Genomic DNA, 17,569 nt, shown 5'->3' with positions numbered 1-17,569 from the left:
AAAGAAAATCTAAATTAACCCTGTCAGCATCTGCTGGTCTTGTTCCCAAAATCTTTGACACAAAATAATCTATTATCACTGATATCCACATTAGTTTTTACAGCAGAAATGGAGTATTACATACATGCACAAGCTACCTTCTAAAATGAAGTCATTTTAATTTTGCAACAAAGTAGAAAAGTATAGAGGAAGAAAAATAAAAGTTTGCTTATTATGGGTAAGCTTGGGTATTAGATGGGCAATGAGTGAAGAACATAAACAGCTCAGTATCATACATTTTACACTTCATAAACAAATTACCCTGAACTTTAAATACTTCTAGATCTTAAGAGGGCTAGAGAGACAATGATTGGTTCATTGTGATGAAAATTCAAGGGGATATGGTAATGTGTTAAGTTTCTATCTAGGCTTTCTATCCAACAGCAACTAACATTTTTAAGCCCTTGCCTCATGTCTTAAAGGATTAAGGCAAACTGACTTTTTTATGTTAAAGTTCAAAATAAACTTTTATAAATGATCTAAATGGAACTTGGATTTGCAAATTTCTTTAAAAGTCTAAAAGATCACAAAATTTATTGCCAACTATAGACTTCAGTTATTATTCTAGGTAGCGTTTTATTCTATTATAAAAAAGCTGTGAACTTAGTAAATGTGGAATAAGTCTCTGAATACCATGTTTAAACCTTACATCTTGCCCATGTATGAGATGTAGTATTTAAAAAAAAAAAAAAGGAAAAAAACTGGTCCAGTGGGAGAACGAATGTTTAATAAATGATATTGAAACAAATAGCTATGTTTGGAATAAAAATAAAATTAGATCCTTACACCTTGCACCATATAGAAAAATACATATATTACTGATGGATTCAAGAGTAAAAAATAAAAATGCAAGTACCCAAAATTCTACATACAATTTTGGAGATTCACATAGTCCCTAAAGCTCAGATAGATCTCAGTTATTTAGAAGAGAATTTGTTAATAATAATTTCTATAGAAATCTCAATGTCAAATACTAGATGTATTTTCAAGATCAAGTCACATGCAACAAATGAAGATGAACACATTAACTAATTGTTGTAACTTTATAAAATCTTCCAACTGGAACTAGAAACAGAGGCATGTCAATACAAATGGACAATGACTTAAAAAAAATACACCAATTTAAGTTTGAGTGCATACTGTACAATTGTACCCATGTCTGTTAGCCTTTCAGAAATATAAAATCAGCTAAATCTGTAGTACTTAAAACTCCATATGTGCAATGTTATTCTCTCAAACTTGATTAAAATACTTAATAAATACAAGTTATGTTTAATATGAATAACTGCAACATACTTAAACATCTAAACATATAATAGGAATTCTATAATATTAAAATGCAATACTTTCACCTGCATTAATCTCATACACAATGGAAAAATACTTGCAGATAATAAGCATTAAGAATGCAAATATATTTTCACTGTGGAAGAAAAATTATAATAAAGTTAGAAATCATATATTTGTGTAATCTACAAGGAAGCTGTAAATAGTCTACATTATGATATTCTATTTTAAAATGAAAACAATTCAATATTTAAGAATACAACAAATTTACTCAAGGCAAAATATTTGTTTATTACAGAACAGGATCTTAAAGTAAGCAAGGCAACATTAGATCAATCATTTTAGATTTTTTTCAATGAAGTATAATTTTTAAATTGTAATAAAGGCGAACATAAATTCTAACATGCTCTTCTCTTCTTATAAATGGGATGATGTAGAAAAGCAAAGCTTCAATGTGTAGGGATTGGAACCATCTGTAAAAGTTAAAAAACAAAATTAATAGTCCATTTCATCCAAGTTTCAAGATTACCTGGAATTAGCGAAGTAAATATTTCACCTTTTTATAATATTAGAAGAAGCAGGAATATAAAGAAGAAAGTTTCTAAACTAAGGGGAAAATTACTTTTGTTCCTATCTACCGGTAAGTAGGTAAGTCCCATGAAAGCAGGGACTGTGTTGTTCACTGCTACATTCTTTGTTTTTTTAAAGATTTATTTATTTATTTATACAGGTACTGGGTACAGTCAGAAGCACGGGAGGGTGAGAGAATTCACCAGAGCCAGAGCGGGGAGAAGAACCGAAGAACACTGCTGAGGGGAGCAGCAGGTGGCAGGAGAGGTCTGCGCGCCATGTGGGACCCTCCTCCGGTGGCCGGGGAGTAGCCGGGGATCGAACTGGCGATGCAGAGGCTGCAGGCAGCGTCGTAACCCAGTGCTCAACCACTGCGCCACCGGGGAGGCCCCACTGCTACATTCTTACTCTTCTAAACATCACCCAACACTTAGAAGACATTCCATAACTTCTTAGTAGATTATTACAAATAGTATTGCACCTAGGCATGTATCCATCAGCAAAACTCACTTTGCATAAAATATTTCCAGTGGCAATTCTCCGATAAAAGCTAATTCAAACACAGCTTGAGAAGTGCGTTGGGTGAAAAGTACATGAAGATATTAATGAATTAAAAAAGTTTCAGAAGATCTAGTATTTAATATCTGATCATCAATAGGACATATATGTTCTGAAATTACTCCAAAATAATGAGGTTTAATCCACAAAAAATACTTCTACTTTTCTTTAACTTTTCAGACCAGGAAGATAACTCTTTGCTTTCTAAGAAATCAAAATGAACAATTCTGATATCTTTTTTTATCAAAGATTTATTTTATTTATTTATGCACACAAGAGCTGGGGTGCAGGCCAGAGGTGCGGGTTGTGAGAGGATTCACCAGAGACAGCGTGGGAAGCATAACAGGCAGATCTACTGAGATACACTGCTGTGGGAAGCAGGAGGCAAAACAAGAGAGGTCTGCTGCACCATGTGGGTTAGCTCCTTAGCTCCCTGGCCAGGGATTGAACTCGTGCTGCAGTGGCTGCCAGCAGCCTCATAGTGCTGAGACTCAGGTGCTGACTCAGTAGCCTCACAGTGCTGACCCCTTGTGCCACCAGGGAGGCCCAACAATTCTGATTATCTTAATGTTACCACAACTTTAGTATTAAAAGCTACAGATACTTAAAAAAAAAAAATCCTATAAAGATAAAAGCATATACATCAACAAGTATTTGCAAGACACTGTAAAGAATAAAAAAAAAATTGCCTCTAAGGAGTTTACAATTCATATAGCATCTTGAATAAATCAGAAGTATGCATATACTTTTAAAGCCTTTTAGAACTTTCTATCAAAAATTAAGCCTTAAGAGCCTCCCCTGGTGGCGCAGGCGGTTAAGCACCGTGCTGTCAAGCTGTCCACAGTCTCTGCAGCGCTGGTTCGATCCCAGCCAGCCGGTGAGGGTCCCACATGGCGCAGCAGACCTCTCCTGTCGCGCCCACTCTCGCCTCAGCAGTGTATGTCAGTAGATCTGCCTGTTCTGCTCCCCACTCTGTCTCTGGCGACGCCTCTCAACCCCACGTGCCTCTGGCCTACACCCCAGTTCTTGTATGCATAAATAAAAATAAATCTTTCAATAAAAAAAGAAGATATTTTAAACTTATTTTTATTTTTTTAAAAGATTTATTTATTTATGCATACAAGATCTGGGGTACAGGTCATTGATGCGGGGGGGTGAGAAGATTCACCAGAGACAGTGGGACACAGAACATGCCGATTGACCAAAGTACACTGCTGAGGGGAGCAGCGGGAGAGTCAGGAGAGGTCTGCTGCACCACGTGGGTTGCTCCCTGGCTGGCCTGGAATCGAACTCGTGCTTGCAGTGGCTGCAGATAGCTTCACAGGTTGCGTCTTAACCCTTGCGCCACCAGGGAGGCCCCTCTAACTTATTTTTAAACTTACTACAAATACTTTCCAGCACAAGAACCTATAGAGATTAGTATAACATCACATATGTATCACCTAATTTCAATAATTATAAACTTTTGGCAGCTTTAACCCATCTACCTACCCTTCACACACATGGGGTACTGGAATTAAAGCAAGTAGTGCAAACTGGTACAACCTTTCTAAAGGGAAATCTAGCAACATTTACCAAAACATAAATCTTTATGTCTACCACTGTAAGGAAATAGTCCTACAAATACACTTTAAAATGTGCAACTAATAGGATGTTTATTGAAGTAACAGAAAAAACTGGAAACAATCAAGTATTCATTAGTAGGGAAAGATGGGTATATCAAACTGTGTTATAAATAGCTCCAAGATATATTAACATATTAAGTGAAAACAGCATGGTATAAAATATCTATATAGAAAGGCCATTTTATGTTTTTAAAATATAAATATGCCTGTGCGATATATAAATCCATTTTCTGAGTGACACCTCACTACCGCCACTCCTGATGAAATAAAGTGAAGCAAATGGCACAACAAAAAATAAAATGTAGATGATAGGCAGGGAGGGAAATACACACACACACGCACACACACAGAAGGAGAAAATGAGACAAAAAAGGTAAGAAGTTACAGAAAGCTTTAACTTTCACTTTGTACCTTTGTATACTATTTGAGTTTTTAATCATATACATGTATATGTATTGTTTTCTTCTAAGGTCAACAGGGATTGTGGAAGCCAGCCTCTAAAATGGCCCCAATAATCTCTACCTCCTGGTAGTCATACTCCTGCAGTCTGAGGTGCCCTACCCCATCACTCACATACACAATGTACCATGGTTTTTCTATGTGACCTAAAATTTCATCTAACTAAAAAGCTTCTGTACAGCAAGAGACAACAACCAAAACAAAGAGACACTACTGACTGGGAGAAAATATTTGCACTCCACACAACTGATAAGGGACTGATTTCAAAGATTCACAAAGAGCTTACTCCACTCAACAAAAACAAAGCAAACAAATCCAGTCAAAAGAAGAGCTAAAAAGACAGTTCCCCAAAGAGGAAATGCAAATGGCCAACAGGTATATGAAAAAATGCTCAACATCACTTATTATCAGGGAAATGCAAATCAAAATTACAATGAGATAACCCCTCACACCAGTGAGAATGGCACATATTTTAAAAAAACTGGTAACAACAAATGCTGGCGAAGATGTGGGGTAAAAGCAACTTTCTTACACTGCTAGTGGGAACGCAAACTAGTCCAAGCACTATGGAAAGCTGTGTGGAGGGTCCTCAAACTACTAAAAATGGAGCTACCATATGACCCAGCAATGCCACTCCTAGCAACCTACCCAAAGGACACAAAAACATTCATCCGAAAGGAAACCTGCACTCCTATATTTGTTGCAGCACTTTTTAAAATAGCAAAGATATGGAAACAACCTAAACACCCCAAAATAGATTACTGGATCAAGATGTGGTATATATACACAATGGAATACTATTTAGCAATCAAAAAAATGCATGCCATTTTCAGCAACATGGATGCAGCTGGAGTGGATTATGCTCAGTGAAATAAGTCAGAAGGAAAAAGAAAATATCGGATGGTCTCATAGGGAAACCAAATAAGGGATAAGGGACCTTGGAGGAAAAAATGACAAAACTACCAGGCAGCTATAAATCAGAGACATTCAGCAGGGGAGGGAGAGGGATTAAAACAGGCCGAAGAGCACAAGAGACTATGGTGATGGTTCACGGGTGACTTGGTGGTAGGAATTTTATGGGTACTATACCTGAGAGGAGAAAGCAAACTGTACAAAAATGATGATGTGAAATATACAGAGAGAAATAGGCACAAAAGAATATAGCGTAGGGCCTCCCTGGTGGCGCAGCGGTTGAGCACTGGGTTGCGAAGCTGCCCGTGGCCTCTTGCAACGCCGGTTCGATCCCCGGCTGCTCCCCGGCCACTGGCGGAGGGTCCCACATGGCGGGCGCAGACCTCTCCTGCCGCCCGCTGCTCCCCTCAGCAGTGTAATTCGGTCCTTCTGCCTGTTCTGCTCCAGAGAATTCACTCTCTCACCCTCCCGCGCTTCTGACTATACCCAGTGATTGTATAAATAAATAAATAAATCTTTAAAAAAAAAAAAAAAGAATATAGTGTAAGTTGTAATATGTTACTTTTAATATTAAGTTATAAAAGACACCAATGTCTCTGTGTCGTTTTCACTCATCTTTCCTGATCACTCACTCTGAAGGAAGACAACTACCCTGAAATGACTAATGTGGATTAACTAGACCTGTAAACAACCCTATCTGTGAGTTTGGAAGTGCACTTTTCAAGACTTGAAATGACAGTAAACCCAGAGAACAAACAGCTTGACTGTAACCTCATGAGAAACACTAGGCACCACCCTGATAAACTGCACATAGATTACTAACCCCAGAAAAAAAATAATAAAATGCCTGCTGTTTTAAACAGCAAAATATTGTGATAATCTGTTAAGCAATAGGAAACTAATGCAAGTATAAATTCAGTATAAATTTTAAATTTTATATTATATACTTTATACTATATACTTTATAGTATAAAAGTATAAATTTTAAATTATTGCCAATGTTTCTGAAGGTCTCTCTCATTGAATAATTAAGACACCAGTTAACTTACTTGGAACTCTTATCTGGTAGTGATTAAGTGCTGTAAGAGCTTCTACTGCATCAGTTTTGCATTCCCATTCTAACAGCCCAGAAAGTGTTTTGGCAGAAGCTAAAGTAAAATAAAGAAACACAAATCCAGTTGTTATTTGCTTGTCCTCAGTAAAACAAAAAAACTTTAAAGAGGAATGAATGTTCACTCACGTTTTGCATCAAACACTTTGTATTTGATGAATGTAAGAACTTCATGGTCATTACACAACTGCCAAAGAAATGTAAAACTCCATTAAAATATGGCCAAAAAAATAATCTTTTTTTTAAAGAAAATAAACTTTATGTCAGCATTTAAGTCTTGAGATTAGCATGAATTAAGTTAAATGTTTTTCAGAATATCCTTTATGACCAAATCACAGTAATATTCTATAAACTATATAAATAACTTTGTGTCACAAATAAAACCACAGACTTGTAACTGAAAGATCTAGTACTTAAGGTAGGAAGTAGAGTTAAAAAAAAAAAATCAATTCTTTTCTGAAGTATTTCCTACAGTCAGGAGAAAGTTTTGTTAAGGGTGAGAGTAAAAGGGAAGGTAAAAGAACTTTCTAAATGTGGGAGTTAACAGTATCTCAATCTAATTCTAACTCTCAAAAAGATTGAGTCACAAACCAACAAAAGACCAGAGAATAAGGAGGCCAAAATAACAATACTAATATCAAAAGGAGATGAACAGAACAAGACTTTAAAGTGAGATTATCATAAGTAAGATATATACTTTAAAGTAAGAAATAGGAACATTCTATACAATTTGTACTTAATTTCAGTGCCTACCTTCGTGAAGGTCTCTTCTGTGACACACAATGGGACATTATAATAGTGCAGCACACATGAGGGTGGCTGGATTATATTCTTAGATGCTTGTCCAGCACTTGTAAAACGATTATTTTTACTCATTGCAAAATCCTTATAACTACTTGTACCATCTTCCAGCTCAAATATTTGACTTGGAACAACTGAATGCTGTTTAGAAACACTAAAAATTGGAAAGGAAAACAGAGAACATACTTGTTAGAATAAAAGTAGCAAATAGTATCTAAATGCTAACATAGCCTGAATCATTCATAAAAAAGGCATTATCAGGTGTTGTATAATAGTTTAAATATTTAACATTTTAAATATGCATCTAATATTTCAATTTAGCTTGAATATAATCAATCACTGATACTTTAGATACCAATTAGAAAGAACTATCTTTTGAATACATTCACATTAGAAATGTTTAACATAAAACATTGCCACTCTAACATGCTGTTTTATGATCAGAAACTTAAAACTAGATATAAGTAGGCAAAATCTGCATTATATAATCCTAATATTTTTTCCAAAATGGTAACATTATTGCTGCTAATTTCAGTGTCACCTACATTAAAATATTAAAATACTGAAACTGAAACTAATGTCTAAAGTTGATAAAAAAAATTTAAGCTCTTATTTATGGTTTTGTTCATTTTTCTATTTATCTAGTTTCTCTGTAAATGTATAGGAGTAATTTTTTTTTTTTTTTGTGGGACCCTCGCTGATGGCCGGGGATTGAACTGACGCTGCAGAGGCTGCAGGCAGCCTCACAACCCAGCGCTCAACCGCTGTGACACCAGGGGAGGCCCAGTAATTTTTGTTTTATAAATGTCAATCTTTTGTCAGTTATATGTAAATGTCTTCTCTCACTCTGTGACTTTTCACTTTATAGCAAACTGTGATGCAAGGAATTTTTTTCACAAAATAATAAAAGATTTTTAAATTACCACTTAATATAAATAATTACCAAACATTAAGTCTTTTCCCAAATAATTTGACGTTGTTGAGATGTGTGACAGCTCTTTCTACAGCATACTCATCACCCATTTCTACCAATGCTGTACCAGGAATAGTCTTCATAAATTTTACCTGTGAATACAAAATCCCAAAAAAGTGACCATTTCCCCCCTTAAGAGTAACAATTTTTAGAAGGCAATATGATTTAAGTGGTTGAAGTCAAATACAGGCGATCATCTGGAATCTTTATTCTGTTCTGCCATAATATATTTTATATAGTTTATAAATAAATGGCAGTGTATTTTTATATCTACTTTATAATATGGTACACTGAAGAAGAGCACAGGCTTACCCTGATTCTGTTATTAGTTATGTGATTTGGGGCAATTTACTCCTCTGAGTCATAAATTTTCCTGTGAAATAGATAATATCTGGCAGGACTCAATATTTATTCATTCAACAAGTTCAACAGTTTTTAGTTTTTTTTAATTGAAGTAACACTGCAAATCAGTATTCAGCTTTATTTTACATCAAACCAAAGATTTGAATATTCTTGTGCGAAAAATTTCTCTAGATTTAATGTAACAACATCTGACAAAATCATATAATGACTAAATATATATGTTAACTATGTAGTACACGTGCTGGTAAATCTGAAGAAAAGTTCAGAAATTTTAATATGTACATATAGGTCTTTAAAGGGTTATGATTACTTAAGTTTAGTGGATCATGTTATCATTTAAAATGTTTAAAAACTGCTTCCTCTTCCCGTAAGCGGCCTTAGTGATCTCTGAATGGTACTCACTTGACCCAGAAACCCCTATAAAGGCATGCAAATCAAGAGGTTCAAATTTCCGTGTTCATTTTAAGAACACTCGTGAAACTCTCCAGGCCATCAAGGGTATGCATATCCGAAAAGCCACCAAGTATCTGAAGGATATCACTCTATAGAAGCAGTGCGTGCTACTCTGTTGTTAAAATGGTGGTGTTGGTAGGTGTGCCCAGGCCAAACAGTGGGGTTGGATGCAGGGTCGGTGGCCCAAGAGAGTGCTGAATTTTTACTGCACATGCTTAAAAATGCAGAGAGTAATGCCGAACTTAAGGGCTTAGATGTAGATTCTCTGGTCATTGAGCATATCCAAGAGAACAAAGCCCCTAAGATGCGTCACAGAACTTACAGAGCTCATGGTCAGATTAACCCATACATGAGCTCCCCCTGCCACACTGAGATAGATGATCCTTACTGAAAAAGAGCAGACTGTTCCTAAACCAGAAGAGGAGGTGGCACAGAAGAAAAAGATAACCCAGAAGAAACAAAAACTTATGGCGAGGGAGTAAGTTTAACTTTTAAAATAAAAGGAAACAAAAGTAAAAAATAAAAATAAAAACAAAATTTTAAAAACATCTTTGAGAGATGGGATGAAAGACTAGAATTACATAAAATACAGAAAACAAGTTTTAATAGACACAGTGATTTGGGTTTCTAAATCATAAGCGAATTCATAAAATTCAAGGCAAAGTATTGAAACTCAAATTACTGAGTTTGTCAAATAATTGGTTAACTTAAGACTACTGCTCATTTCCAATTTTTTCCATGATTCTTTAAAAAAAAAAAAATAGCATATGTCTTATGTCAGAAACTATTATAATTATTTGTGAGGTAGCAATGAAAACATCATCACGTATTTGGGGAAACCACAGTACCTGGCAAAAATAAAGTCACAATTTTAAAGACCTTTAAAATATGGTATTTTAAACCTTTTATACTTTTGAATGTAAGCTTCAGACAGAAAGTCCTGGATATATTCTATCAAAGTGGATCAGTTTAACTACTGATTAAAAGCACATTGTTCCTCAGAAAATACTTTCAGCTCCAGCATTTGAAGCAAATATATAAATCTAGAACCCTTCTAAAATACATGACTTATGATCAAACTTCCAGACATGTTCATGTATACCTACCTCCACAAAACTTCTTGCAAATTCCCAAGTGCAGCATATTAAATTCTAGACTCTCTTTGAAATGTTAAAAAAATATAGACTTATATCTCTAATATATAACTTATTTAAGTACTGTTTGAACTTTTTATATCAGTTATTTAAAAATATTTTCAGTACCAATACTCTATACTAATCACTTACCAACAAAAACCACCTAATGAATTTTTAGCTTTGGTGGTGAAAGGAGTAGGGGTAGGCTATTAAAAGAGCTAGTGTGTTCCTAATACAAGGAAAAGACACATATCTAAAGCTTTTTCAGAACTTTCTATTGTTTAACTAGCAAAAGAAAATAAGATAAAACAAAACTTACCTTTTCAATATTTCCATATAAGCAAAATAAGTTGAAGACTCTTGAACAATTCATTTTTAGCTGATGTAATCCACTAACCATTACAACTGAACCAGAGGGATTTCCTCCATGCATGTAAGAGGAAGAAGCCTGCGGTAATGGATATGCAACAAGCTCAGGTGTATCTCGAGAGCCCATTCTGTAACGACTTGGTAAAGGCAACAATGGACCATGGGAACCTACAAAAAAAAAAACAAAACCCATAACTTTAGCAAATACACTTCACTACATAAAAAAATAAATTTTTATTAAATAGCTTGTCCAAGCAAAACTCAAATGCCTGAATATTCAAATATAACCTGTGGGAATTAATAAAATCTATCCTTATTTGTATTAAATCCAATATACATTGACCTGTACAAACATAAATACATCAGGCTAAAAGTCTGTATTTTGTTTAATACAGTTTTTAAAAAGTATGTAAGATCAGGATATAGCTGTGGAAAATCAATGCAAACCCTTAGGTGACTACATATAAAGTATACCTTATATTTTTTAAAAAGTGAATATACCTCATTGTCTTTTGGAAAATAATACATAAAATACACAGTAAAACCTAAGAAACTATATAGATATAACATAAAACATCTTTAGTTCCACTGAAAAGTTGTGTTCTTGAATGTTTTACAATAATGTACTTTCAGGTTAGTATTTTATTACCCTAATTCTAATTTAGGAAACTAAGACCCAAAGTTAATACCTCACATACTCAGAGTTGTCTCATTATTCAGAAACTTCCATTTTTTAAACAAAATAAAAAACCCAGAAGAAAATGCCTGAGTATCTGAAACTATTAACATAGAAATACACAATCTGTCTCTTGTACTGAGAACACTTATGAATTTGCTAACTTTAGTTCTAAATAACTTTAATTAACCTGATTTTCTCATCCACAACGGACTAAACAAGAAAACTAGACTGAAAGGACTAGAAATGAACTGGGGAATTTGCAGAAACTGTGATATTTAAAATAGGCACAGGCACATTTATAGCAGCAAGAACAAAGAAACAGCAACTAGATGGAGCCACGTGCTCAATATAAACTCACACATCTTAGTGATTACAGAAGCATACTCTGGGGTACGTGTAAAGGTCTTCCAGACAGATGTGCAAGAAACCAATCCAAAAACCCAAGTCCTTTTCTTATTTCTCAAGTAAAGAGTATGTAATGCCACTGACTCTCATTTTTATGTAAAACTAAGAGATACTTCTCATCTAGTAAGTGAATTACTAAGGGTGACTATATTTTGGTATCCAGACCATAGTATGCGGGCTCCAGTTTCATATGCAGTCTTCTAAATACAGCTGCAATTCATAACACAGCAACACCACTACTGAGCACACACACAATGTGAATTTCTGAAATTTTATGGAGGAATACTTATTAATGCCTCATCATCAGTGGTGCCTTAAACTGGTTTTAACTGCTTTTCTTGATGGTAGTTTATCCAAACAATTGGTAGTTTATTCAAACAATCAACATAATCATGGTGAGTTACTTTCTAGTAATTGAACATATTTTGGTCTCTAATTTAGACTGCTATATACACTGGGGTTCAAATCAATCATTCTTTTTTTTTAATATCAATCATTCTTATCCTTATTACAAAACTATAAATACATACTAGTTGTCCCCTCCAACTAGTACCATTATTAGTTTGGACAGTATGGATAATTCACTATTATCACTCATTTCCTTTTCATGGAAAATGTGCGGTAGATGGGAAGTGAAAACCTCCACTATGCTTAAAGTTAACCATGGTCTAAAACCTCTGAGATCTGCTGCTACAGGTAAAGGCCAAATTCAGTGCAAGAGAATTTGCACTGAACTATGACCTTCAGCCATCAGTAATATATTTTATTACTTACATTATTTAAATTGTTACCTATATTGTCTAAGAAGATCTTCTTAAAGGAAGTTTTTTAAAAGTTTTCTATATTAAATAGTTCATGCAAAAAAGTCGTGGTGCTCAAAAAAATTTCAGATTTAAAAATTCACTTGTGCAAAAATGCCACATAAATGGCATTATTCACATTCCAAAGGCATTTTCTATTTTTGAAACTTAAAACCTTTGGTCTAGAAACTATCCAAAGGTGCTAGCAATTAACAAACAATTGGGCTCACAGCAACTAATCTATATATTCATTTCTGCCACTTTTCAAGTATGAGGGCATCCACCAGCTTATTTCATAGGGCCGGTCTTCCCAAATTAAAAGATTTAAAGATGTCTAAAAGCACAGCTTTGTACTGCTATAATAAACCAATGAATTTATTTAATAATTAACCTTTTTTAAAAAAAAATTATTTATGCATACAAGAACGAGGTTACAGGCCAGAGGTATAGGGGGATGAGAGGATTCACCAGAGACAGAGTGGGGGACAGAACAGGCAGAATGACTGAAATACACTGCTGAAGGGAGTGGCAGGTGAGTCAGAAGAGGTCTGCTGCACCATGTGGGTTGCTCCCTGACTGGGGATCGAACTCGTGCTGCAGTGGCTGCAGTCAGCTTCATAGGTTGTGTCTTAACCCCTTGCACCACCAGGGAGGCCCAATAATTAACATTTTCTATTCCCTCTTTCCCACATACCATCAGTGAAGGAAAATCAGCCATGCATGGTATCATTATCAAGTTACAAATAAACTTGTTTTGCCAAAGGGATACAGCTATAATGTGTCAAAAAGGCTCAATATCACTGGCACTCACTCCTACTTTCTTTAATTTTTCTATTTCTTCATCTTAATTCTCTTTTCTACCTCTTTTTATTCATATCTCATTCTTACTTCCTATACCTTACTCTGCTTACTTCTTCAATTTTAATGGACATAGTTCAGATGAGACACTCCGGCACAAGCCCATCACCACCACTCTCATCCTGAGCAGGACTCTCCATCTACAACTGTCAGTCCAACGAAAAATTTTGCCACTCTCTTTAAATAAGTTCATGTTTTAAAATTTAGTCTCTAGGTAAGTAAATAAATTAAAGAGCATGAAACTGACAATTTCACAACACTCTTTTAAAAATAAAAAGTTCTTTTTGGGCATCAAGTCATATATTTTTGCTTATACAAATTTTCAGCAAAATGTATTTTATAAAGGAAGACAAATCTGAGAACTCATACTGAGAAAATAGTCTGTTGTCAACACTATTAGAGTTCCTTGTCCTTCATTTACTCTTTCACACACTTTTTTAAGCCCCTATGGCAAAGTATTTAAATTTTAGCTTTCAGTTGACTCCTTTAACACTTTTATACACTCTACAACTACACTACAAACTTGTAATTAGTAATTCTTTTGTAGGCTCCATTATGCAAAGCATAGTGGACTACCAATACATGTTTCTTTAATGCAAAATCGGAACTACCCATTACTTACTATTTCTGTTAAACAACTAAGAAACATGATCAAAGAACACTCACTAAAACGACTGCAAGATTTCATTCCATACTACACTTGCTGTTTTGACATTAACAAGAGACTGTTTCATTCTATTCTACCATATAGACTACCACCGAATTTTGAATACACACACACACACATATATATACACACACACACATACATATATATATATATGTACACACACGTGCACACACACACACAAAATAAATGCCTGAAATTCAAAAAGAGACACTAGGAAATATGCCAACACTCACAGCTGAGAATGTTCATCAAATATGTAGGTAATTTGAGAACATTTTGACAACAAACAATATCTAGGGCTTTTTGGTGATAAATCTCAGGAGTACAATGTAACAATTTTTATTTTTCTACCATTTCTAATAGAATAGTACTTCAACTTTAAACCACAGAATAGGTAAGGTCAATAACTATGACTAAAAACCAAAAAAAAATATTTAAGAACAGAGTCTATAATCAGTTAAAAGTCTTATCAATAGTAATTCTCAACATTTACTTTGAACGACAATAATCTGAAACCTAACTTTTTCCTGAAGAAGTAATTCTCGGTTTCATAACCTTAATTTATCAACCTAGTAAACATTATCAAGTTTTAAAAGAGGAGTTAAATACAAACAAACTTAACCAAAGTCAAAATACCAACTACAGTACTGAAAGAAATAATGATCTAACCAGAAACATGTTTCCTTTTGACAAATACCCTATTCTATCTGCTCTTGTTATCAAAATTCCTCCTTGTTGACAACTGCTAGAATGCAAGAAAATACACTTACGGAGCAATAATACATTTTGTTCCCCTAACACATCAGAGCCCATAACTACTCAAAACCAAACCAAACCAAAACAAAATATAACACAAAAAGTTTTCAATCCCCAACCTATAGTTCTCATTTATCTGAAGGATTATATTATGTATCAATATCCTAAGAAAACAAAGGATTTTGGACAACTTCAGAATATATTTTAAGGGACTGATCACATATAAACCAAGTCAGGTGAGCAAGAAAAATAGAGACAAGAAATATGCCATTCTTCATCAAAAATGCAAAAATTCTAATAGTTCATCTATACTACCTTCCTTCTGCCTTGACAAACTTACCATAGCCATCATGTCTAAACGAAGAAGGGTGTTCTCCCAAAATGGCTTGTCTCTGGCGACCCTTTCCTCTATCTGACACAAAAGTAGAAACATGGTTTTAACAATTTGACCCAAGTACTTAACAGAGTTCTCACATGGGAAACACCCATTCAAAACATCCATTACAATTCATAAAGGAAATATGATTCCTGGTTAACTTTAAAATCCATTCATATCCAATTTAAATACAAACACCAAAAGTTTAAGAAAGTAATTCTATCTAACAAATTCCACTTAACTTGAAAATATCTTTTTGGCAAATGCCAAATACAATCACACTTTCAAATTTAAGGAAAGAATGGATACTTTTCAGAAAGTGAATGTACACAATGCTAGTTTGACACTGTACAGAAGTTTTTACCAATACATGTCTTTAAAACAAGCTTTAAGTGCAGTACTTTTGAAAGACAGTACCTGAATCATACTATTAGCTTCAACAGCAACACATTTTCAAAGTGGGCTTCTTTCAAGAAGTTCAGCATAAGCCAACAACAACCTGTATTACATGGTTTCACAATCAGTAAACACAGAGTATTTTGTATGTATATACACATATTTACAAACACCTACTGACTTGAGAGATGGAAATTTGCACATCACTGGCCCATATTATGTATCATGGATTGGTCATTAGCTATAGACTTTAACACCAGGCATGACTATGAGCATCCCCCAAAGTTTAAATACGCCAAGATAAAACTAACCAAGGGGGCTACATTATTGGATTAGAGTACTACAATACTAGCTACATTTTCAGAGAAGGCATGCCAATTTTCCCAAATCTAATTGAGACATCAATAAAATTACTTGTGAGTTTCTGAAACAGCACTTCCTATGTTAGTAAATTTTAAAAAGTCATTTATAACAGTTTTACAAAGTCAGCTGCTCAGATTGTGTCCAATAAAAAAAATTTTAATGTATCTTTAGAGTCTGTTTATTCTAATCTTTGAAAATTCAAAGAGAAGGTTTTATATATATATCCTTAGTCACCTAAACAAATGAGGTTTATGGGCGATGAGAAATACTTTAATTTTCACTTCAGTCTTGAGAAATATCACTTTCATTACCACTTCCAAATTATCATAGCACTGAAAGGAACCTAGGAGGTCATCAAGTTAAACTTTCATTCAGTGTACAAATTCTCTTTACATCATTCCCTAACAACTGGAACCGCCCAGCTTCCAAATACCCAACACCAGTAGCAAAGTACTACCTCCTTTCCCTTACATTTTCAGTAATCCCAAATCATGAGAAAATTTTTACACTGTGTAAAATTTGGTCCTCTACCCACAGTCTATCCCATTGGGGTCCTCACAGTCTATCTGTCTTCAAAAATCCTTTCAAATGCTCATATTGATCTTCCTGTTTTCCCAAAGTCATTTCTTCTCCATTCTAAGCTTTCAGAGTCTTCTTTGCATTACTAGACTTCCAGCACCTCATCATTAAGTCTCACTCATCCTGACTCATTCCAGTCCACTAATCTGTTCTGTTTAAGTACCTCTGCATAAGCATGCCACCAAAGATTAAATATAATTCTTTATCTGATCTAGGACTCTTAAACCAAAGATATCATAAAGTCTTCAAGGCTCAGTTTTATTGATATAGTTAACAGTGTACTATATAGGAAAGAATACGGGATTAGGGATCAGAAGGTTCCAACTTAACCACAAATTTGCTATACAATCACAGAAACTGACAATCTTCATTCATAAAATGAAGGTGTTAGAGTAGATGATCTCCAAGGTATCTTTCAGCTACACATTCTTTATTATTAATAATTCTCTTTATTTGAAGTACTACCTAGTACAAGGTCACATAAAACAGAACAAATGTGCCTAAGAGTCAAACACTGAAAACATCAGTCTCTAAATAGTGGCTTGTAACCTTTCATGTATTCATCTAAAAATCTGACAGAAGCTATGGACCTCCCAAAAAAGATCCACATACACCCAAGTTTTACTTAATATTACTGGAGGCAATCTCTGGTGTTTAGGCTAAGAATTCTTTGCCCTAAAATGTAAATTTGGGCTGAAAAGGACTTTTAAAAATTGTTAGATTTATAAAAAAACCTCTTTCTTTGTCTTGGTAGAAAAAGTTACAACTTAAATGGAAGCTGAAATCACTACAAAACCAAAAATGCAAACTGGTACATTCTTGCCAGACAAATACCTATCTGTATAGGTATTCTTTTCTCTTGACAGTTTAAACAACTAAAATTCTGTTTTACTACTTCTAATTATATTTCAATATGTAAATATTTACCTTAAACATGCCTAAATTTTTCTGACTATAATTCCTTGTATGAAAGCTAAGCTGGTGTTATGTTATTTTAGATATTTTCAAAGAACATATGTATTACAATAAGC

At 34.4% G+C, this 17,569-nt stretch overlaps 1 protein-coding gene across 2 annotated transcripts in view; it reads right to left on the bottom strand.

Moving 5' to 3' along the window:
- Positions 1 to 616: 616 nt before the first annotated feature.
- Positions 617 to 17,569, bottom strand: part of HNRNPLL (heterogeneous nuclear ribonucleoprotein L like) — a 39,446-nt gene continuing 22,493 nt past the window's right edge. Inside the window, exons 7-13 of one of the 2 annotated variants that reach the window (XM_037528206.2) lie at positions 15,165 to 15,236; positions 10,607 to 10,824; positions 8,306 to 8,427; positions 7,315 to 7,516; positions 6,691 to 6,748; positions 6,500 to 6,598; positions 619 to 1,799 (exon numbers count right to left, since the gene is read on the bottom strand). In XM_037528206.2, coding sequence (XP_037384103.1) covers positions 1,744 to 1,799; positions 6,500 to 6,598; positions 6,691 to 6,748; positions 7,315 to 7,516; positions 8,306 to 8,427; positions 10,607 to 10,824; positions 15,165 to 15,236 — 827 coding nt within the window. In that variant the 3' untranslated portion in view covers positions 619 to 1,743. Of the gene's footprint in view, positions 1,800 to 6,499; positions 6,599 to 6,690; positions 6,749 to 7,314; positions 7,517 to 8,305; positions 8,428 to 10,606; positions 10,825 to 15,164; positions 15,237 to 17,569 lie in introns of both variants that reach the window. The other variant, XM_037528208.2, reaches the window with a different exon arrangement.

This window comes from Talpa occidentalis, unplaced genomic scaffold, assembly GCF_014898055.3.
Source record: "Talpa occidentalis isolate TD23 unplaced genomic scaffold, MPIMG_talOcc4v2.1 talOcc4.5, whole genome shotgun sequence".
Lineage (NCBI taxonomy): Eukaryota > Metazoa > Chordata > Mammalia > Eulipotyphla > Talpidae > Talpa > Talpa occidentalis.
Note: the sequence above shows the minus strand (reverse complement) of the source record. Positions and strands in the feature narration are given on the sequence as shown.